This window comes from Lissotriton helveticus, chromosome 11 (genome assembly GCF_964261635.1).
Source record: "Lissotriton helveticus chromosome 11, aLisHel1.1, whole genome shotgun sequence".
Lineage (NCBI taxonomy): Eukaryota > Metazoa > Chordata > Amphibia > Caudata > Salamandridae > Lissotriton > Lissotriton helveticus.
Window position 1 is genome coordinate 92,646,957 of NC_136072.1, and position 25,122 is coordinate 92,672,078.

The 25,122-nt window shown below is 43.2% G+C and overlaps 1 protein-coding gene across 1 annotated transcript in view; it reads left to right on the top strand.

The window, feature by feature from the left end:
* The first annotated feature begins 12,126 nt into the window (after positions 1–12,126).
* TMEM212 (transmembrane protein 212) overlaps positions 12,127–25,122 on the top strand; it is a 79,756-nt gene continuing 66,760 nt past the window's right edge. The window contains exon 1 of the mRNA XM_078665723.1: positions 12,127–12,311. Within this exon, the coding sequence (XP_078521849.1) occupies positions 12,153–12,311 (159 nt within the window). The 5' untranslated portion in view covers positions 12,127–12,152. The remainder of the gene's footprint in view (positions 12,312–25,122) is intronic.

Below are 25,122 nucleotides of genomic sequence, written 5' to 3' on the forward strand. Positions count from 1 at the left end.
GAACTTGATTTGAAAATAATTTATATCGCGCAACTAAAACCCTAAGGTATCAAGGCGCCTAGCAAAATAAATCAAAAAGATGACAGATCAAACTACAAGTACTTCTTAATACATATTTAGTCTTGATATATTCTTGTTTAGGTAAGCAGATATTTCATTGGTTACTAGCTTAATGGTGGTAGACCTAAAACATCAACTATTTCTATTATCAACCTTTGGACACTCTTATTTTATACTGACTCTACTGTCCTCTCGGGTAATTTATTGGTGAGTGCGAATGACGATCAGATACACTTTAATTATAATGTAATATAACTTTGCCTCCCTTGTAACTACTGGTTAGTGTGATGGCTATTTAGTAATTCCTGTTCCTGGGACGACATTAAAGTTGTGTACGTTTGTCATTGTAGTCCTGATGAAGTCTGCTGTCCCATCCTAGGCATAGAAGTAACACGTGTTGGCATGGCAATGATTTAAAAGATGCTTCTGAGAAAATAAAGGCTGTTGTTGGAACTTTTACTAAGGAACTCTACGTTGAATTATTGGGAAGTGCTTGAAGCTTTGCGCATGATTTGGATCTGATCCTACAGAAGAAGGAGTCATGGCTGTTCTCCCTTCTTGAGCACCAATTACGTTATTCCTTTTACTAATGGGACTTTCTGATTTGTGTCTACACTAAGTATGTGTGCCATTCTCCCCAAGCCACCTATTCCTGTTTGAACATGGCAGCAGATAATACTTTAAGACCTGTGTCTTACATATAGAAGAATAATGACATCTTTTTGGCCAAATACTATGCACTGTTGTCAGTGAATTCACCAAGGACCAGATGTTTTGCAAATTTGTCTCCCTGTGAATCAGAGTAGCAGCAGGTGCTGGTCTTTTCTCTGGTTGATACTTTCTGCTTGCCGTTCACTTTGGGATGAGAAGCAGATGGATAGCGTAGATCTACTCCCGCCAGTGAATTAAAGACTTTCCAAAAACATGACACTGTGATCCACAATTGGATCCAATCACAACTGAAGATTCATGGAGGTGGAAGATGTTGTGACCAGAAAAATATCCAGATGTCTGAGAGTTGGATAATAATACAGCAACATTTGGCTATTATATGCATAATTACTCATATAACTGGATAACCATTGACAACAAGACATAAGTGAAGTCACAGGGAAAGGATGCACTGGCTTTTGCACACCACACAACCCTTTACATATTCAATGAAATTTGTCTTCATGTTTTCCCAACAAGCATGCTCTCTTGCGCTGTTTGGGGGTCGTTGCTGCCCTTACCTGCTTGGGCTTCTCTACTGGGACTAACCGGCTCCCCCTCCCGCTGCCGCCACGACACCAGAGCGGCCGCCGAGCAGAGGGGTCGAACCACACTCCCCAGAATCCCCAGCGGCTTCACCAGCTGACGCTAATCTCGCGCCAGGAGGTGAGATAAGAACACTGCAGAGCCCCGCAGGAGCGGAGGCTCTCTTGAGCTGTTTGGGGGTCGTTGCTGCCCTTACCTGCTTGGGCTTCTCTACTGGGACTAACTGGCTCCCCCTCCCGCCACGACACCAGAGCGGCCGCCGAGCGGAGGGGTCGAACCACACTCCCCAGAATCCCCAGCGGCTTCACCAGCTGACGCTAATCTCGCGCCAGGAGGCGAGATAAGAACACTGCAGAGGCCCGCAGGAGCGGAGGCTCTCTTGCGCTGTTTGGGGGTCGTTGCTTTCCCTTACCTGCTTGGGCTTCTCTACTGGGACTAACCGGCTCCCCCTCCCGCTGCCGCCACGACACCAGAGCGGCCGCCGAGCAGAGGGGTCGAACCACACTCCCCAGAATCCCCAGCAGCTTCACCAGCTGACGCTAATCTCGCGCCAGGAGGCGAGATAAGAACACTGCAGAGCCCCGCAGGAGCGGAGGCTCTCTTGCGCTGTTTGGGGGTCGTTGCTGCCCTTACCTGCTTGGGCTTCTCTACTGGGACTAACCGGCTCCCCCTCCCGCCACGACACCAGAGTGGCCGCCGAGCGGAGGGGTCGAACCACACTCCCCAGAATCCCCAGCGGCTTCACCAGCTGACGCTAATCTCGCGCCAGGAGGCGAGATAAGAACACTGCAGAGCCCCGCGTCGCGGGACGCGCGCGGGTGTCGCCGGCTGAGCCCGGGCAGAGGGCGGGCCGTCTGTGGCCGTCCGGGGACGACCAGGGACAGGACGGGCAACAAATCTTGGCTGCATGATAAGGTACTATTTCTTTGGTTATTAAGTAGTAGACGTTATAAAAAGTGCGCCGATTAAAAGCCCACAAGGGAGCTGAATAGTACTACACCAAAGTGGATTAAGGCGTCTGGGCCTGAAGAGGAACGAATAGTAAAAATCCACACAAATATCATGGCTACAAGACCTAAAACTCGTTCCACTAAAAGTAAACCAGACACGCCACAGCCAGCAAAAAAGCTAGGAACACTGACTACTATCACGGCACCTCATAAAAATACCCCAACTGCAATAGATTTAATGCTCCAAAAGGTGGCGGGCGAGATAGAACGGACTGAAAGACGTATTTCAATGACACTAACTACTGTGCCGCTCTCGCCCACTCCAACTGAGAATGCCAATGGTAGTTTGTCGTCTCTAAACGTTACCCAGAATGATTCCATCAATGACGTCCCATGTGCTCAGATAGTGATAGAAGATGAACCCCTGAGAGCGGCAGGGGAAACTGTAAGATCTAACAAAAGAAGTAGAAAAATGGGGCGGAAATACCCACAAACACAAAACTGGAAGAAACCCACTAGGAGTGAAAAACCAGTAGATAGGGGAGAAGATGTTTATACAACAGAAACGAGAGGCCGTTGTATACCACCAGGATGGGTGAATGAGATAATTTTAGATCTCCAAAAGCATCTAGAAACTTTCATCACAAACCAAATCAAACCACTGACCAGTAGACTGGATAAAATAGCGCATGAAATTTCGAAGCAGGGTAAGGCTAAGGAGGCGCAAACTGTCAACCAACAAGGGAACGCTAATGCTGAAACTGCTGCTCCGCCCCAACTAACTCGCCTAGCTAACAACAACTGTGTGAGTAATGAACAATACAGGATCGTTGAGGTGCATCCCGAACCAACGCCTACTGTTAATAGGGGCCATGAAGGCACTATGAAACATCAGGGAACTAGGGAAAATACTAAAGGACCGGGACAGGGAGACTCTGAATGCCAGAATAGAGGATTATCTGTTAGCTCCAAACAGTTCGACCCGCAACCAGGTATTGAGCAGTATGATAGACATCAAGCTCACTTACCATATGTAAACCTACCGCCAGAAGCTAGTCCTTTTCCAGTTATATTCACGGGGGTTCCTGAACTTAGAATAGGACAGAGAGAATCGCAAATTGAACTAAAAGGCAAGATTGTCAATTGGCTAAATATTCATAGACCATTGCAGGGGGGTGAACGGGGGGAAATTCTAAATGTAAGAAGGGTAAGTTGGGTAGGAAGGAGGAGAAAAGACAGAGAAGGCAATTGCATTATCGCAAAATTCAAAAACCCAAACTTAGTGCAATACATTCTAGAAAATCAAAATAGAAACACCACAAGCACAATTAGGACAACCCCTTTAGGCTACTTTTACCCTAGAACATTTGATACATACCCCCCAAACCCCAAACAGGGCACCAGAGGCAGAATAGTAGATGACCATTGGGTTAGGCACAATGATCTCACGACCCAGTATTACCAACAGCAGCTACACCCTCAGTGGACCAATAGATTTAGCCCCTTACTGACCCTAGACAGCAATGAATGACTAGCAGTACTAGCTAAGACTGAACTGGTCAAGAGGAGCAGGGCCCCGAATAAGGATCTGGCAGCGAGTGAGCATACCAAGGGACAAGGAATCCTAGCTATAGAACCTTCCAAGGATAGGGAGAGAGATTGCACCTCACCCACTGAAGTAGATTGCTCCCTCCCTATGGAGATACATTCCTCCCCACCTAGGGATAGTGGAAAAAAGGAGGAAAGGAACAATCAAGTGATCAAGCGTAAGCCACTGCCCCAGGTCCCCAGTGAAGAAGAAGAGAAGGAGGGAAAGATAAACATTATATCCTGGAATGTAGCAGGGCTAGCCGCTAAGTTTGAAAATCCAGAATGGAGGAAGGAACTTGAAGGCTATCAGATACTTGCCTTTCAAGAGACATGGGCATTGAACCCTGCATTGTACCAGCTAGAGGGTTATAAGTGCTTTGCTGTCCCAGCACAGGAAAGTAGAGCAGGGAGAGCGAAAGGAGGTTTATCTGTCTATGTTCACCTATCCATAGAAGGGAAATGGGCAGTTCCATTATGGGCGTCACACACCCTGCAGTTAGTAACACTCCAAAGTAGAGGACTGAAATTAGAACTCTTCAACATCTATAATCCAGGGTCCTCACAAGGGGAGAACGCTACTATATTAGAGCTAAGCAATAGATTAAGTGAAAAGGTTGACCAGAGAAAAGAGGGGGGGACCCCAATAACACTGTTGATGGGTGACTTTAACTCTCACCTCTGCCCAAACCTTCCCACTATACTACCAGACTGGGATGCTTGCCCATTACAAAAGGGGCCGCATTTTGAGCACACCCAGGAAGGAACAAGCCTATCTACAATAATAGAGACTCATGCACTAGTCCACACTGTTGATATGGCAGGACAGGAGAAGGGGGGTACGCTTGTCCCTACATTCAAGGGGAGAGGGTGTTCATCAATAATTGATTATATATTCATATCAGCTTTTGCGACACCCCGCATCACAAAGGTTACTACAAAGTGGAGTCCCTTTAGTGATCATAACCCACTAGTGTTAGAACTAAGGTACATGGGTTCCAGGAGAAAGATTAAAAAAATGGAGGGTAGGTTGCAGTTGGTAGACCAGGGGAGGCGTTTAAAACAGTGGCGGTGGGTCCATTGGGGGCGTTGGGGCGTTGCCCCACTAGCCACCGTCGTCAGGTCACGCATTCAATTAAGTATGTGCAGCGCTGCAGTGATTCAAAAATAAATTATCCTAAGAAGCGCACTCACAGTTTGCGTGCGTTGAGAGCCAGCTGTAAAGGGACAAGCCCGACAGAATCGTACATCGCGGAAGGGTGTGGGGGCGGGGCTGCGGGACAGTGAGTGACAGCCTCAGGGCCAGCTGAGCAGAAATAGGAGCGCTGCGCAGCAGGCAGCACCGTGTGTGCGCATTTTGGACTAGTCATTTTTTACGACTGGCCCACACATGCGCACACGCGGTAGTCCCTTCCCGCCTCCTCCTCCCCTCTAGGTCGCAGACAGGCAGGGACCCGGGTCCCCCGGGTCTCATAAGGGCAGTATTCACCCTGCTCTTTCTCCAATCCTGGCGCAGTGGCGCTGTTAAGCTGCGGCAGGATTGGCTAAGTATTCACATTTGCACGTGACGTCACTGCGCCTGGCGTACCACAACAACACGACGAGGCAGAGTCACGAGGCGAGGGAGAGTGTGCATTATACAGACACTGCACTGGTAGTAGCCCTCCTCATATAACCGACCGTAACGTAAGTTTTTTTGTAATAGTAGTATTGAGTTGACCAGTCAATACTAATACTAAGAAGGGCGTGTGGTGTGCGATGTGCGTGGCGGTGGCCCAGGCAGTCGCCCAGGCAGTCAGTGATCATGAGGATATTAGTAGATTGATGAACTGGCTGGCAGTGGGCACTGTCTTGACACAGATTTAATTTTATGCGCAACTGCTGAAGCCACAGCCAGCCCGTTATCTAGGCCTCGGAGGAGGCGCCCCAGAGCCCCGGCTGCCGGCACCTCCCCCCACCCCCCTCATTTTCAGTGTCACCCCGATATCTGCAGCGCCGACGACAGCGCGGCCGCTCCTGACTCCTGGGTTGGGGTTATTTATTTATTATTTATGCGTTTTTAAATATTGCGCGGAGTCGGGTCCTCCACCTCAGTGCCGCCACTCCAAGGCCACGTAGATAAACAATCCGGCCTCCACATCTCTCTGCCTCGTGGTTCGCGCACAGCAGGCTTGGCCCAGCCCTTGTGTTCAGGCAGCTCCACAGTCCCCGTCAGGGCAGTCACAGTCATCAATTGCTACCAGGCAATGCTGCTCGTTTCAAAACAGGCCGCGGACTTTACCCGAGGGTGTCAGACTCAGAGCGCTTCACAATAGGATCAGAACTGAAACATGAGAAGTGAGAACGTTACAAGTGAACAAATTACAAAAGCAAAAGTTACATTACATGAGGCGAAAGTGACAATCGTGAGCAAACAAAAACACAATTCCTCATATAACCGTAACGTAAGTTTTTTTTGTAATAGTATCACCAGTCAGTGACTGTGTACAAGTGCGTGTGGTGTGCGTGGCGGTGGCCCAGGCAGTCAGTGATCATGATGATAGAGCCCTGCTCGTGAGGCCCTAGAGATGTTATGTAACACTCTGGAGGAATGGCCTGCATTGTAAATTACAATACCGGTTGTCAGCACGTGTAGCAAAGTAAACATTTGGCTCTTGAAACCCTCCACGACTTAGTCACAGCGCAAAGGCTACAGTACATTTTTATCTTTTTAAGCATAGAGGGAAAGCAATTTGCCCGAAATTACATGATTATGACTTACTTGGTACGTAGGTAGTACTGGGCTGTGGCGCTTATATGATGTGTGAGGAGAAAGCCTGTGGCAGCGCTGTAATGCTCAATTACTGTTTAAAAAGCTGATTTAGTGAGCTTTCGATAGTCGAAAAAATGTCATAGTTGTCCGAGGTTGGGCATGTGTTTACCTCACAATGCACTGTCTGCATTTCGAAATTGGCGCTTTTATAGAATAGATCTGATTGTAGTAGCTGTTGGACTCCTGTTTCTATTGCAGTCGCTCTGCTACAGATGCCAATGCAATAGTGCACCACGTGTCAACCAGGACTGCATGGGGTAAACACATGAAGTCAAACTATTGAAAAGATATATATAATTATTTTTGCACTTTTATAAAGCGTATATTTGACTCGAAAGTATTAGAGCACTTTTCATGAGCAAGTAGTTACATTACACATGGACATATTCACCTATTTAGATGATAAAGGACTCACTTGTTAATTACAGCTAATAAAGCAGATTTGCACACCACAGTAACCTAACTGTTGAACATATTTAATGCAGAAGGATATGGGGTATTTTGTTATGTGTTTAACTATTTCAAGTCTACAGATTCACAATTGTTTTCTAAACCTTCTTGCACTCTCAATGTTGCTTGAAATGCTCTATTTGCCCATTCTATTTTAAAAATGTATTGCGACGTAGCACTCATCCACGACTTTTCTGCCCTACCACTGTCAAATGTCACCAGCCGCCACTGGTTTAAAATGGTCAAAAATAAACCCCCAGGAATTTTATAAAGCCTTAGTCCAAAAAGGGGAGAAATATGTAGATCAATGCCTGAATCCCCAAATAGAAGCCACAGAGGTAGTAGCAGCATTTGAAGCCCTAACAAAATTAGCAGATAAACTACTGGAAGTGAAAGACTCTGCCAAGCCAAAAATGAACCACCCAAGTTGGTTTGATTCCACCTGTTCCAAGGCATTGAGGAATTAAAAAAAATCCCTCAAATCTAAACCAAGGAACACGACACTAGTAGCCAACTGTAGGCAAAGCTACAAGTCTTGTGTTAGGGCAAGGAAAGCAGCACTGCAGGCACAAGTCTGGGCAGATCTAAGAGAGGCAGGTGAAAACAGGGATTATTCGGAATTCTGGAGAATTGTGAATAGACCTTGTTTTCACGACAATACAGCACCAACCATTGCATCTACAATCCTCCCAGATGATTGGGTTACGCACTTTGAGGGCCTGTATAATAACACTAGCACGGGTATGCAGGAGGGAGAATGGGAGGGAGGCAGGAGTACAGAAGTAACCTTTACATATGAAGAGATAAAAACAGCGATCCAAGGTCTCACCCCCAATAAAGCACCAGGACCCGATGGTACACCCCCAGACCTTTACAGAAGTAACATAGACCTCTGGGCACCAATTTTAACAATGGCCCTTAATGCAGCCATCAGGTCAGGCCTACCACGCTCTTGGTCCACCGCTCTGATTGTGCCCATATTCAAGAAAGGGAGCAGAGAAGATCCCAAATGTTACAGACCGATCTCTTTAATTGATGTCTCTGCGAAAATACTAGGGCGTGTGATCTTAAAACGACTAATGAACTGGACAGAGGAACATAGCACCATAGCGGAGACACAGTACGGCTTCAGAATGGGCAGATCCACTAGTGATCAGTGTTTGAATCTGTATCTTTTAACGGCTAAATACACGAAAGCTAGCAGCGGCATGATATACATGGGATTTATGGATCTGGCTGCTGCTTTTGACAATGTCAACAGAAATAAACTATGGGCTATGATGTATAATATGGGAATCGAGGTGGAGCTCATAAATATCTTAAAGGAGCTCCATTGGAACACCTCGGCTAGGGTGCGTTACAACCTCGAGGGGGGGCGAACCGAACCATTCCCCTGTTCAAAGGGCGTAAGGCAAGCATGCATCCTTGCGCCTTTTCTTTTCTCATTATATATCAATGACCTAGAAAGTAATCTTACTTCCCTTGCCTTGGACTGCCCGAGAGTAGGACCGCGCCAGATTCCAGTATTGTTATATGCGGACGACGCGGTCCTCCTGTCCCGTACACCGAACAGCCTACAACATCTGGTGAATGGGTTTGTGAAGTTTATGGCCGACCTGGATTTGTCTGTAAATTTAAAAAAATCATTTGTTATGATGGCCGGCAAGAAACCAACAAAGAAGCCTATGTTTAAAATTGGGACACACAAGCTGGAAATAGTGAACACCTTTCCCTATCTGGGCCTCTTGTTGGATGGCGATATGCATTTTAACCACTTGGATGCTAAGTCTATTTTTTCTCCTTCATGTAATTTCCATTGAAACCAATGGAAACTCCATGACGAGCTGGGCTCGTCATGAGCGTCGAAGGGGTTAATCCCTTATTGGAGGCACACTGTTCCAAATTGGTGTCTTCAAACGGAGCTATCCTAAGTTTTGCGCATAGACTGGGTCGGTGGTGCCCTGAACAAATAATGACCCTGTATAGATCAGTCACGATGCCAAAGGCACTATATGGTGCAGAGGTGTGGGGATTCAGGGATGCGAAAAAACTACAAATCGAAGAAGATAAGTTTCTCCGGAGAATTCTTAAAGCCCCCCCTCCACGGCTGCTGATATTGCCCATTCAGAACTGGGGATCCAATACATTTCGGATCAAGTGAACATTAAGCCAATCACAGCCTAGATCAGAATATGGACTAACCCTGAGGCTGAATTAACAAGGGAAATTGTCAAAGACTGTCTGTAAAGGGACAATGCGATGCAAATCCCTTGGCTAATATACGTTAAAAATACTCTGACAGACATTGACCAGTCACACTTGTTCTTTGATGTCTCGCAAATTATGATTAATTGTAAATTTACTATTAAGAAGGTGCTTCTAGAAAAGTATGAAACATCTAGAGCTAGTGCGGCAAAGGCTAAAACGACAGTAATGGCATATGGTCTAGTAGCCAACGGGATAGGCATGGAACCTTATTTGTTCTTGATGCATAACCAACAAGCGAGATTTTTAATGTTTTGTTTTAGGCTCAATCTTTTACCTAACATTTTATCCTATCCTTCTGGTTTTACCTTAACGATTGAGCAGAAGGGTGCCTGCGGCTGCGACAATAGGTCTCCGCAGGACACCCTTCATTTTGTACTTTTATGTTCATTTTATCAATTGCCTAGGCGCCGATTCTTGGTTAACATCCTGAGGAAACAGAAATTACGTCATGCGAAAGCTGCCCTGTTATTCCTACAGAAAGCAAGTGATATGTACACTTTGTGTGCCATTTCAAGTTTTTTAAAAGTAGCGGTTAGACTGAGAAACACAAGAAACTGATCTAACTGTGATTTAAACGAACGCCCATCTCTACCTCTTATTCATATGTCCCGCTGCTGGGGGTCAATTTTATCTATTATTATTCAACTGTAGTTTAAAATACTATTGCAAAGTTCAGAAATGGAGTTTTATGATATTTTAGGCGTATTGTTAAAATGTATTGATATTATGTATTTTTATGATGATTTGTAATTGTCGAAATAAAAACTAAATTAACTGAACTACTGTGTTGTATGTTTTGATGATAACGGGGTGGCCAGGTGTCAGATGTATACGACATCACACATTGAGAGTTTATTGAAGAAATGCAGGTAGGGCCGATAGCCACTTATGAAATAATAATGCTTAGATTTCCATTTGACAGGCCTTTTGGATCAAGCATCTATGTTTTGCTTCTGAAGTGCACGATTGAATAACATGTACTAGGATTGTCATCTCTAATGCTATTGCTAAAGTCCCTCTTTCTGCCCTCACTCCAAGTCTCCCCAAGGCCCTGAATGGCTGTTTTGTAAGAACCTAATTTCTTGCCATAATGTTTTGAGTTTTGCTTGTATCCTTTGATGTCAATGATAGCAAACTGGTTGTAGGCTTGCTCATCTGCTTCTCCCAATGACCTCTCTGCGTGTCTGCCACTCACAGCTATTGCTTAATTTGTGAAAAGGAAATAAGTGGAGGGACCCAAATATTTTCTGAGTGGCTCGCCATCAGTGCTGCTGAATTCACCTCTTGTCAGTTTAGATCTCATACCAAAATCTAAATTCCTGCCAAATTTCATTGACATAACTTCAGCCATTTTCCCACTAAGTCTGTTTAAACTACACTGTACAACACACCACCACCCTACACTTCCTCTTTATCTCACTCATTCAGTTTTTTTGTAATCTCTCGCTTCTCCCTTTGTACTTTTTTCCAAAATGCATGTTCTCCCTTCTTTTCCCCTTTCCTGCCTTTCTCTCTCTTGCTTTGGGTCAAAGCGGGATGTTTAAAAATAAGTGTGTGTACCACAAAAAGAAACCAAGAGATGCTTCAATTATCACATATCCTCCTTAAACGTAGCATTAAACCACACCAAAATGTGATAATATTAGAGATCAATAAATAGACTGCAAAGACCCGGTCACAAGAAAGACAGTATTTATTACATTAAATGTGGAAGCCTCATCCAAGTTTGGTGGCTCAGTGGACTAATGCGTCCATTGCAGGGGCCTGTGTTTGACCTCATGGTCACAGGTTCACATCCTGGTGGGTCCACTCAGCCTTTTATCCATCTGAGGTCAATAATGAGTACCACTGTGTCGGGTAACAATAAACATCCTTTATTCCACGCCAAGAGACCTCTGGCTGAAAGTGCTTTACAAATACACATGCATAATCTATTAACCCCTTCTATGCTGGTGACGGAACCACTCCGTCACCAGCCACGGGTGGGCTGTGCTAATGACGGAGTGGTTCCGTCACAGCTGGGCCGCCGCGCCTGCGCGGCTTTCATTTCGCGCCTGCGCGGCGCGTTCTATCAGGCCGGCTGGCTCGTGACCGAACCACTCCGCCATTAGCACAGCTCACGTGGCTGTTGACGGAGTGGTTCCGTCCCCAGCATGTCGGCGCCGCACCTCCCCCCCTCCCCCCCAGCGCCGCGGCGGAATTACCGCCGCTGCCAAGGGGTTAAGGGTGGAATGAGGTTACCGCTGAAGAAGCATGTCGCAAAAGTGTGGATAACATAACATAAACATAAATGACGCAGCGGGCAGTGCAGGTACACGCGGTGGGGCGGAGCGAGGGGGATGTGGACAGATGACGGAATAGGGCAAATTAAATAACTCCTATTCCATCGTCTGCCAACATCCACCCCGCGGCGTCCCACTGCCCCACCATGCTTACCTGCACCGGCCGCTGCTGGTGAATGAGGGCGTGAAAAAATTAGAGAAACAAAACTCACAGACTTACAACTACTTTTCTCTTTGCAGCTGGCAAGGGAATCACAACTCGACACAGTAGGACAGAGTGCATGTTTGTAAGGATGATTTATCTTACACTTACACTCTGAGGAAGTCTCTCTGGGTAAACCTAGCCTTACTTTATCAGTAAACAAGGAGTGTGTATCATGACTACAGTCGCCAAGGAGCATTTGTTTACCCAAAAAAAAAAGACCGGGCTTATGTTTTGGTTACAGAAAGTCCATGGGAATGTAGCTGTCTGGAAGGAAAGAGAAAATGCCGAGCCTGTACAAGTGCGCGGGGGGGACGCTGCTTGCCTTCGGGAGTGTCAGCATTTTGTCCGGGGTCATCGCCTTCTTCCCGGTGTTCACCTACGAGCCCTGGTTCGCTGGCTGGAGTGTGCGCATTGCCTGCCCGATCTGGAATGGCGCTCTGGTAGGGGATTATGCGGCATTTTGGAGAAACCACCTCCCTAGCAATCAGTCCGAAATAAAGACAGATGTTATGTTCTAAGTTTAGGTACACGGACACGGTTTTGTAACTTGGTAGCCCTCTGCACTGTCTATTGCTAAAGGCGGAGTTTACTTGGAATTCTGGTATTCTGCAACGTTTTCCGCATAATTATGGATTTGATGCATAGACCACATAATCCATCATCTGCTTCATAATTTAGAAATGTGAAATGAAATGAAATGAAATGAAAAATGAAATGAAATGAAATGAAATGAAAATGTTACCCAAAATGAAATGAAAATGTTACCCAGAAATGTTACCCACAAAATTACTTTCAGTACAAACGGGTGAAAAGTTGCTAAAAAGCAGTGAGTCGTTTTGTCACGCAGTGGAAGGCCCTTCGCAAAGGCTGACTGGCCCCCTTTCAGCTGCCTGTTGCAACATTTGGGTGTTTAAAGTCGTATTAATTAGGTGAAATATAGGTTAAACAGTGCTAACTTGCAAAAAGAATGACAAAATATGACGTAATACTATCATAAAATGTGCTGCATTATACCGGATGGATTTGCCTTTTGTTTGCTGCATAATTTTATAAACCCTTCTGCATAATTTAGTAAGGATAATTCCAGTGGCACGAGCCAAAGAGTGTTTTCTTCATTTTCTAATCTTGCACTGTGGATTAGTTTTAACCAAGGCCACTGGAATTATGTGGCAAAAAAAGGACCAAATTATTTGTCAAGTTTGATAAAGTTAAGGAGCATGTTGCGGTTCATTCTGTTCTATGACAGTAATGTATAAAAAAGAATTACAAAATATGACACAATACTATCACAAAATGTGCTGCATTATACAAATGTGCTGCATTATACCGGATGGATTTGCCTTTTGTTTACTGCATAATTTTATCAACCCATCTGCATAATTTAGTGAGGATAATTCCAGTGGCCCGAGCCAAAGAGTTTTTTCTTCATTTTCTAATCTTGCACGGTGTATTAGTTTTAACCAAGGCTACTGGAATTATGTGGTAAAAAAGGACCAAATTATTCGTCAAGTTTGATAAAGTTGGGGAGCATGTTGCGGTTCATTCTGTTCTATGACAGTATTTGCTTCACTATTTTATCATTTTTAACACATATTACTACGGTATACAACGGTAACCACGCATTTTTTACAACGCGGTACCGTTACCACGCTACTTTTACCACGCAAGTCGATACAACGACTTGCGCTGGGGGGCGCTCCAGGATAGTAAATAGATTAATTTACTATCCAACTCCTTTCCCTAGAGTCCACGGGGACTGGAGTTGGAATAGTAAATTAAAAAATTTACTATCCAGCGCCCCTCCACGCAAGTCGTTGTAACGATTTGCGTGGTAAAAGTAGCGTTGTAACGGTACGCGTTGTAAAAGTACGCGTGGTACCGTCATATATCCATTACTACTGTTTATTCAAAAGGTTCACCACATTAATACTTTTTTAACATTCGAAAATAGCCATAAGCAACAGGAAGGTGGCAAGGTAACCTTTGCAACGTCTCTGCCACTGCATGGAACTTAGGAGCAGATGTGACAATAGGAATACCTATTTCCTAATTGTGATTATCAAGAATCGCAATTAGGAAACCAGAATTCCTAATGGATGAAATGTTTTATTCCTAAATATTGATTGCTAGTAGTGCGCAAATAAACCTAGCTCACGAATATTTATGGGGTAGATCACAATTTGTAGCTCATTAAGACTTACAGCCATCAGAAGGATGGTGGCTTGCTGAGGGCAGCACACCACCATGTTTGTGATTGTTTTTTAAATAAAAAATAATATATACATTTTTAATTCAGCCCATTTTCTTAAAGGAAAACAGCATGCATTTAGAAAGCTAAAAATGAAACTTTGAAGTTTCATTTTTTAAGAGAAGGCAGTGGTCCGTAAAATATATTTTTTCAATATTTTCAAAGGCGAAGGGGTCTCAAGGGGACCTCTTCCCATTTGCGAATGGGTTACTACTATTGTTATAACTGTGGTAAAGTATTACTGTTTTGCAAATGGAATTCATTTTTGGAAAGCATTTTTCTGGTCACAAACAGCCCCATTATAAGAATGGGGCCGTTTGTGACCCAAAAACCTCTTTGTATACATCGGCCCTTTCTCTGGTGCTTGTGATCAGTGAAGCTAGAAATGAAATTTTTTATGAAATCTAAGTGCATATGGTGGATTATGCTGCAAGTGTGGTAAATCCATTATCATGTGGAAAATGCACAGGCACAGAGCCACATAATTCCAGCAGCCCAGGTTTTAACTCATACTAGCAGTAATGCTTGGAGTTGATAAAATAGCTGTGTCTTGCTCATATTAACATCAGTTTAGACATTTGGGTGCATTATATGCCTGTTAGTTTCTTCACGTAAAATTAACTATATTATTTGAGCTAAATGCCATACTATTATCAAATGTAAAAACCTTCAACTATTTATCGATAAAAAAAATATGGACACACAGGTACATAATTGAAAAGTTTAAAATCTAAGGAATAAAGGATTTCAACAAAAAGACAACTACTAACTTTATTCAGGCTTGTACCTGGAAGCTTAGCTTTTATACAGATGCTATATAAACTGCAACAGAAAGAAAACTAAATATACTGCATCTGCCTGGTGGCATAATGCTATTGCATCTGTGTAACTATTGATCCCATGCAGCTTAAACAGATGATTTTCTTTTTCCTTTGTAACCCAGTGCAAAATAGCATGAATAGTGGGCTTTGCTCCCAACCCTTTCAACTTTACAACCACTTAGTCCAGCATTTTATTTCATTAGGATGCCAGGGCATCATTTATGAAAAGTGTTGCATCGCTGCGTGAAAACAGACATGCAACACTTTTCATTGTGCCCTCCTTGCGACACCATGGATGCGCCTTATTTACTGTACGGCCCTCCATATCGCAAGGAGTTACAGATATGTCAGTATTTCCGAAGTATCTGTAGGAGCAGTAATGACGCATTGCTGGAGTGTGTCGGAAAAGTGATGCAAATCCAGCAATGGTTCATCACACATGGGCAAGTCCCATGTTAAATGTGCCTGCGTCAGTCTTATGCCTGCTGTGAGACAGGCGTAAGATTTTGACTCAGTGGTGTCCAAGAAGTGGTGCAGTGAAATCTGATAGATTTCACTGCGCCACTTCTAGTAGGCTTTTTGCGGGGGAATGACCACCCTGCATACAATATACCTGACGCACCTGATTGCTGATGATGTCAGGACTCAGGGTGCAAGTAAATGGCAAAAGCAATATGAGCAGCCACAGCCTGTGCAGGTAAGAGCGGTGGGGGAGGATTTCGACTGATGATGATGATGATGAGGGAAAATTAAATAAATAATTAATTTTCCCTCGTCATCGTCCATCGAAATCCCCGCCACCGGACAACACTGCTTTTACCTGCACAGGCCGTGGTTAAATATGAGGCAGCCTTCCAACAACGAGTTATCATTCCTGACAGGCTGTGCTCTCCTCAGTATTCTGGAAAAGCAGTGATATCTTGGATATATGGGAAAAAACTCCCTCATGGTCCACTATGTCCTTGCTAGGCAATCATGATACAATGTTGCTGCAGTGAAAATCTTGCTACAGTGATCTTGGCTTTGCTTGCCAAAACTCACTGTTTTACTATGATTATGTATTGAAGGATAGTGGGAATACAGAGCTGTGTTCGGAATGCTCTGTTGTGATGAAAACAAACGTGTCACTATTTTCTGCATAGTTATACAAAATATTCTAAGACTGTAGGTTGTTAACTTTCCTGAACGTTATGCTGCAATGGAACAGGAGGATTCTTAGACTGTACTATATTGCTCATGTTATGTGCAAATGCCAACGTATACATTTTTATAGATCTAGTATGAGCATGCATAATATCAGGACTAGAGAACACCATAATATTAATCAATTTGATTATGTTGCTGTTCTACAAGAGTCAGGAAGAAACTATAAATCATCTACCACAGCCAGTGCTTAGTGACCAAGCTTGATATAGTTATTCACGTCCTAAAGAGAAGTGTTAGTGAGCATATATTTGTGTTTTTCATTGTTTGTGTTTTGTTTTCAGAAATTACAAGTTCTGCATCCAAGTGCAGTTACATAGAAATCTTGTAAGGTATAGCTACTTACCATTACAGTTAGGCCTAGAACTTACTATGACAAGTTACTTAAGATCTTGCTTTGCTTCATAGGTATCCACTACAACCTGCAAACATCCTTGAATAACATGAGTGACGAGTCAGAATAGAAGAGTCTGGTATCTCTGTTTTCTGGTCTTCCCCTTTCACTCTTTCTATCATTGGCCTTCATATGTGTATGTGGTCACTGGTAGAGACAGAGACAAATGAACATTACACATCTTCCACTGGATTCTTCACACAGCTTTAGTGCATTCTGAAACCTTGAGAGCTATTATCAAGGGGGTTTATCTCCGCTTTGTTGGCTTTAAAAGCCAAGAAAGCGGAGATAAAATTATCTCCCTATTACCTAGCTGTCGCTAACACCAGTTAGCGACAGCTAGTAGGAGATAGCGACCATCTTGGGCCCCACTTTGCATGTCAGTGATATTTATCACTAATGACATGCAAAGTGGGCGTGCCAAGATGTTAGCGACTGGAAACAGTTGCTAACATCGCTATCTCCTATTACCAACTTTTGGAGATATTCACGCTAAGCGCGAATATCTCCAAAAGCTAACACCTGCCCTGAGCAGTTCTTAGCCATGTTATCCAATGGGAGGTGGATAACATGGCTAAGAGCATTAGCTCGGTAATGCATGAATATCGCTGACTTTTCAGCGATATTCATGCATTGCGGCCGTTTTTTATCGCATTTGCGATAAACCTTGGTAATACCAAGGTTTATCTGCGATAAAAATCGCCGCAGCTCAGCGGTAAATTTTTGTCTCTAACCAAGCAATAGCGATAATTATCGCTATTGCTTGGTAATATGCCCCTCGTTCTTGTCTTGATGTAGGTATTTTTTGACTGTTTACATAGTCCATGTGAGAAAGGATCTCCACTAAGACTAGGGCAATATGGCTATTAACTAATGATGGGTGAAATATTCTGTTCTGTGAGCCAAATTGGCAGATTTTTGTTGACTCTGCATTACTCTTGTAACGCTGAGTTCCAGCCAAATTCTACCAATCGCCACGTGATGGAAATTTTTCTTGCACACAGCTCCAGAACTATAAGTTGGTGAGTGCAAGTGAGCGCAATTTCCAAACACTAGGAAGACATTCTGCAAAATGTTTCTAATGCGGGCAGTCGTGGGTGGTTGCTCCCGCTCAATTAGAAAATCAACTTGAGAGGCAGCAAAATCAACTTGAGTAGCTGCGCTATCTGGCATGATGAGTGGTGCCGTTTGTGCAGATTTTTCAGCGCAAAATGCCCTCCTGCGCTAAATCACAGCACATGCGGAGCGACGTGCCTATTTCTGCCAGTGGCAGAACTCTACTGAATCTTGCGGTGATTTTTATGTAACTCTGTGGGATTCCACAGTGTCAATTTCCATGAGTTCTATCTACCCCGATTATTAGTCAATATTAGAGGGGGTGTCCCGCAGATGTGACAGAAATAGAAAAACACGTTCTTTGTCATAATATTAACTTGCCTAGTGAATGACAGCTCAATGTTAAGGATGGCTCCAAGATTTCCTACTGAACCTGTAGGGGGAGGAAGACATGCAACGAGTGAACCAAACTGATAAGACGGTCCCTTCTTGGCTTTAGAGCGTATCTTAAGAACAAAGTACATAATGTTGTAATGTTTTGCCATATAATTTCATTGGAGTTGCAGTTGACAAGGGAACACGAGGATCATTGGGGACTTTGGGTAAGTACATGTACAAGAAACACTGGCCACAGGGTTGAAAACAATACAATCAATGCAAATGGACCAAATTGTTAATTTAATCATCAGCTATTTTAAATCATATGTAATGAATCTTTTATTTTTAAAAAACGTTTACTTTGTGACGGCGTAGTGGGTGTGTAGTGACAAATGTGCTCGGTACTCTCATTAAAGTGATACACAGATGTAAACTAATTCAGTGATCATAGTTGTGTATCTTAAAAACAAAAATATTGGCTAATTCATATATTATATATAAGACTCCCTGTTTTCCATTTTTACAGATAAATACAGACAGAAAATGATTTGTTTTCTGTCTGCATTTATTTTTAAAAGTGGATAAATATAGAAAATGGTGCTTCTTTTAAGTGACTCTCTGTGTTGTCTTTCATGAATTGTAGCCCAACAGCTGAGCAGATGGACAGCATGGGAAATTAAAAAACAGGATGAAATTTCTATAAATAATGGCATATGTTAACATACATTTGTGGTATACTGCTAATATTTAGGGAATGTATTGTTGCGTAATATTTGGCAGCTGAAATAGCTAAATCACTATACGCATCAAAGTATGAGTGCATGTCTATCAGTTAAATAAATATGGAAATGTACAGTTTTACAACTTCATTTATAGACAAAACACAAAATAAATATGGATAAATACACTTAAAATGGCCCAAAAATAAATATGGATAAATACAGATCGAAATGTAAAAAAATAAAAAGAAAATGAAACTGGGAGCCCTAATTGTATAATATATCTAGGGCCCGTTTTGGTAGTCAACGATGTTTTGATCTCTCAAGAAGATGGGGGACCACCATCGGGACTCGCAGGGCCGGACTGGCCCACCGGGCACGTGGAGTACCAATGGGCTGGCAGTGTGGGGGCCTGTTTCACTTCTGTGTGTGCTGGATTTGTTGCTGGTGACCTGTCAGCCATGTTCCTACTTAATCAAATGGTTTTAAAGTACGCTTTAATGCACACTTTAAAAATGTTTCCTTAGAAGCGCATAAAGTAGGAATGTGGCAGGCCAGCTGGTCCCCAGCAACAAAACTCGCCTCCACCCCGTCAGCCCACCAAAATGGCAGTTAGCTAGTCCTGCCCTGCCACAGTGGGATTGCCCGGTGGAATAAAAGGCCAATGCAACCACTGAAGCCAGTGGTTGCAGGTGGGGTCCAACCTCACTCCTTTCTGGGGACCAGCACTTATGTTTCCTTGTCAGACTTTGATGCAGAGCAAGAGACAGGAAAAACAGGAAAGGAGGAAAGAAAGAGGAAGAGAAATACAGGAAAACATTGACAAAGAAATAAAGCAGAGATGAAAAATAACCCGACATAGTGAAATAAAGGGGCAGGGAGAAGCTGATGGTGGATAAAAGCAACATGAAGTGGAATCAATATTATGGATCATTAGTATTCGGCACCCCAACATTCAATAGTGCAAGCCCAGGCTTCTGAAGAAAACAATGTGTCCTAGCACTTTTTCATTTACAAACTAAGCACTGTTAGTCACCACCTGAGTATAGAGCATTGTTTTAGAGTGTATTTCATAGAGTGCACTTACGTAGATTGCAATGACATAGTGTGCAGTGTTGCCGAATAGAGTGGGGTAGAGTGGAGTGGTTAGACCAGAGTGGTGTAGAGTGACCTGACGAAGAATGCAGTGGTGCAGAGTAGACTAGAGTGCCGTAGAGTGCATTACATAAAGTAGTGTGGTGCACAGTAGAGTAGAGGGGCATAGAGTGAAGTGGTACAGAGTGCAGTGGCATAGAATGGAATGGTGCAGAGTAGAGTGCAGTGATGCAGAGTGGAGTGGCGTAGTGCCGAGTACAGTCCAGTGGCATCGGGTGGTGCAGAGTAGAGGGGAGCGGCATAAAGTGGAGTTTGCACGGAGTGGTAGCATACTGCCATTACAGACAACACATTTTTAATTGAAAGTACCATTACATTTGCACAGACACACAGTTTTACTGAAAAAATACACAGTGCACAAATGATAATGTGTGGAATTGTCATTACCTTGGTATTGATTTATTTTGTTCACATTAAAATATCGGTTTCCATCATACTTCAGAATTACAAGAAAATGAGCTACATTTCTGCTTTCCGAATTCTGATATATTTTGAAACATCTGCACAGTTCATTTACAAACATTTACATTTTGTTGTATGCTAGAAAAAAATCTTTTCTCTCACAGCAAGATTGTCACATTCATCCTCTCACTTTAAAGTCAGAGAAAGAAAAGTAAACACCAGCCTGCCTTGGAAGAGAGAGTCTGACATTTGACCTCTGTCTTTGAATACACAGCAAATGTTACAAAACAGGAACAAGATTTAACCCCTCCCATGCTCATGAAGAGCTTAGCTCGTCATGAGCCACGGTGCTCCGGTGCTCATGACGAGCTGAGCTCGTCATGGCCCGTGGAACGCTCGCACGCTGGGCTAATTCCCCTGCTGTGCTGAGCGTTCCATTAAACGGGCGTGGTCATGACGAGCTCAGCTCGTCATGAGCACCAGAGCACCGTGGCTCATGACGAGCTGAGCTCATGAGCATGGGGGTGCTGTGCGCACCCCCCAGCACAGCAGGGGAATAGCCCCAGCAGCCAAGGGGTTAAAGGCGTGTTTACAGAAAGCAAGCACTCTGAAAAATACATTAAACAGGCTATGCTCCACGGAAGGGACAAACTCACCCTGGACAGCCTTAAACAAATAAAGTCAGCAAATGATAAGCAAGCAAATTTGAGCTACAAACCGCTAAGCCAGTGGTAAGTAATGGGCAGAATGCATTCCCGGGAACGTTTTCTGAATAGCCCCAAGATACCTTTATCAAATCAGACAGCTGCGCTGCCTAGTAGGCTTCGACCTAAAATGGAAAAATGGCTACTGGTGCGTTATGTGCATGTGTCACAAAGCATTCACCTACATGCACACCCATGGCAACCATCTTGGACTGTTTTTTCTTACTATTCGAGGATCTGTGGAATGTGCACCCATGTGTGCACATGCATTACTCATAGCACCCTGCGCAGTCAAGCACATAACAAAGCCAGTAGGTCAGTGTTCGCCTTTAAAGATGAGGCCTATTAGCTTTTTCATGCTTGTTTTAAAATTGAATTACAGAAGCTTGAGTTTGATGTTTACATTTAAAATTGTGTTTCCTATGGATTAAGAATTTGCATTATTTCAACGTGTGTGCTCAACTTGACTATATTGATGATAAAAGGCATGCATAATTTAATGTCACATAAAACACATTTTCGCTCTGAAATATTAGCAAGCAACAAAACCCAGAGACCAGCTGTAGTTAAAAGCACCCAGCTCTTCACATATATACTACTCCACAACAACACATAACAAGGTAAACCAACATTAGTCTAGTGAAAAGGATACTGTGACTCCTAATAAGGCACCATTAAATCATATGAAGTAATATAACAAACAGCATAACATTACAAAATAACATACAGCATATTGTAACATAACAAACAGTATAATATAACAACATAACATAACAGACCATATCACACATCATAATGTAACTTAACACACATAAGCAGCTTTTACTGTGCTGTGCTAAAGCATTAAGGCAGAGCTGATTTCTGTCCCTATGCACCGATATTTTGAGCATTTTTACTTCTATGCTGTTGTCTCTTTCTGTTTTTAAATTCTCTCGAGCTCTTCACAGACTTTCATTTTGTTGAATCAGCCAGTAGTCACTTAAAGCTCCAGATGTTTCTGCTTTTATCCATGACAATTTTATTACTGCAATATGCCAAGATTCCAATTTCAGTCTCTACTTCATGCGAATATTTCATGTATTTCTAAAACTAAACTAAAGAGAATGCTCTGGAACGACAATGTAGGCAAAAGTATATTAAACCTGTCAAAACCTGGACATCCCAATCCTTTAAGACTAATAGGAAACCACAGTCACACTACCCCAGGTGCTGGGGTTTCTCATGCATCGAAATTGCTCATGTTATGTTTTTCAAGGTTTATTCAAATTCCAGTTCTTGCATAAGGCAGTCTCTTGAGATTTAGTACAGGAAGCTAACTGTTTTTTAATGAAAATCTGGGCAATGAAGAGCACAGAGCAAAATCAAAAACAATTGTGTTGCTGCAATTGTGGTTACATATTATGCTAATATGCAAATTCAGGAACCAGTGATGGAAATTTGCCATCCTTGGCCCCGCAGCTGTGTGAAAACAGTATTGACTGTCTGAAATACTGCGTCCAGGAGAAGGAGCGACATGTTGGCGCTGCAAACGCTGCGCTGTAGGTGTCAAGCATAAAGCTGAGGGCAGCTATAACAAAAAGAGTAAGGGGCAGATGTATCAAGATTCCATTTTGCGAATCCTAAATAGCGATTTTTAGCGAATCACTATTTAGAATTCGCAAAATGGAATGTGTGTAAAAAATCGCTAATTTTTTTGCGATTCCTTAATCTTCTTTATTTGCGAATTCGCATTTTGCGAATTCGCAAATAAGGAATAATTTCCCATGCATTCATATGGGCCAGGCCCATAGGAATGATTGTGAAATAATTCTCAAATTGCGAATTCGCAATTTGCTAATCGCAATTTGAGAATTATTTCAAGAGTGCAGGGGTGTCTCAAAGACACCCTGTTGCACCCCTGAAATGTACATGTGTGTGCATATGGCGCACATACATGCCCTATGGGCATGTGTGTGCGTCACATGCCACCTTCAACAATGCCAAATTGTGCATTTTTAAAAGAATTCGCAAATTAACATCAACTACAAGTTGGTGGTAATTTGCGACTTCTTAAACAAAATTCGCAATTTAAAAATGCTACATACATAGCATTTAAGGAATCGCAAAACTTGCGATTCCTTAAATGCTATGGCAAAATAAGGAATCACAAATTTTTGCGATTCCTTATTTTGCGAATTTTTGATGCATGCCAAAACATGCAAAAATACCGTTTGCGACTCGCAAAGGCCGAAATTCTGCAAATTTCGGCCTTTGCGATTCGCAAAAGGCTTGATACATCTGCCCCTAAGAGTTAAGGCCAAAATGATGCCAATGAGAATCTATTTGGTCATGTTAAAATAGTTTGATAGATTTGGTTCCTTTAGGTGTTCCAGCAAAGTGCTATTGAGACACCTGGAAGCATATTTATGAGCACTTTGAGCCGCTGTAGTGTCACTTTTTGTGATGCTTCATCAGGGCAAACCAACAAATCATAGAAATGCAGTAAGGCAAGACAAAGCAAATCAGTGCGTTGCATTACTCTGCGCTGGGGTGGTGTTCCACGGGCGTTGCAGTGGGAATTCCCATGCGACACCCATGGATTGTGATGCTCGCCCAGATTTACAAGACTATGTAAACCTGGGAATGTGCAAAAAACCTACGCCTCCAGAGGTGAAGCGTAGCGAGGAGAAATAACTTTATTTCTTCTTCTTGATTACTCTTTCTATGTGTGCTGAATTCTGCAGCACACGTAGAAGGAGAAAACCATCCCAATAGATTGTTTCTGTGCAGAAAGGTGCCCCTTCCTGCAAACAATCCTGACGAATACACAGGCACCCTTAAACCATGGTGTAAGGGTCCCTGTGTTGCGGCTAGGCAGGTGAAACTGCACCAGCGCCAGGGAAAAAGAACAGGAATGCACCGTATTGGATAAATACTGTGCATTCATGCCCTTTCACTTTGACGTATGGCAGTGCAGCAAAGTGGCTGGCTGTGCTGCCCTATGCCAAATCCCCATAATTATGCCCCTTGGTACGTTCCCTGTAAGACAATGTTTCAGAGAAAAAGGGCAGTGCAGGCACTAGGAACATAGTTAGATGGCCCTGATTGTGCTTCAGCCTGTTTCATCATGTCTTCTCTGCTTGGCTGTTATCACTTGGCTGTCCTTCTTTATTTCAGTAGAGCATCTCTTCCTTGCCCTCCCCTGTCTGTGCCTCGAAGTGACTGCAAAGGAATACTATTTGCTGTACAAAAAAATTATATTTACGTTAAAAACAGAATATGTGTTTTTTTTTGTTTATATTTGTTGTGTATTTTCAATATAAGCACAGTAGCTTAACTAATCATTGGCACATAGACATCAGTAACAAATATCATCAGGAATACTTAGAAGGAATGCCAGAACTCACTCATAAATTCCCCCTTCTATTCCTCTCTGGGAAAGTAACTCTCTTAATTGTGGCTAATTTTTGTGTCTCGGCTAGACAACAAATACGCAGTCTCGAAGAGACGTATTCTATCAGTGGGATTACAGGCTGCCTATCTCTTACCATTGGTAAACTTCAGCGTCACTCTTAATTTCTTTGATGTCGTTTGTCATGGCATGCGGGTGTCGTGCCCTCTTCTTGTGTTTAGCCCTCCCATAGCGCATGGACCAAGTACATGTCTCCTTACACCACTCCCAGTTTGCGGAGCAATTTTCTTCCTTGCTTTCAAGCACTCCATTGGACTCCTTGTGTTTTCAGGCCGTTTCCCTTGTACACATACACACATAACACTAAAATGCATGTGAGTGTAAATACATTAATGCATTTCTTGTTTCTTGAAAAGTTGTTAAAACACAAACACAATTTTTTTATTTTTTTCATGTTCCAGTGGTATTTGAGCGCTCACTTTGTCATCCGTCTTGCCATAGCATGAACACAAGCCGATAGTATTGGAGTACTTTTAAGTGCTCACCAGTTATATTACACAGTGACACATTCATTTTTGTCACTGATCCTGCTTCAATTAAAGTTCTCTTTTCCTGTTGTTGCTTGCCCATTTCCCCATCCTCTCCTGCTTCTCTGCTTCACCCGTCCCCTTTTTTCTTGTATGATCCGATCATATTGGAGCACTTGTTCCGTCCACCATCTTGCATCATAACACCAGCCAACAGTATTGGAGCACTTTAAGTGCTCACCAGTTACATTAC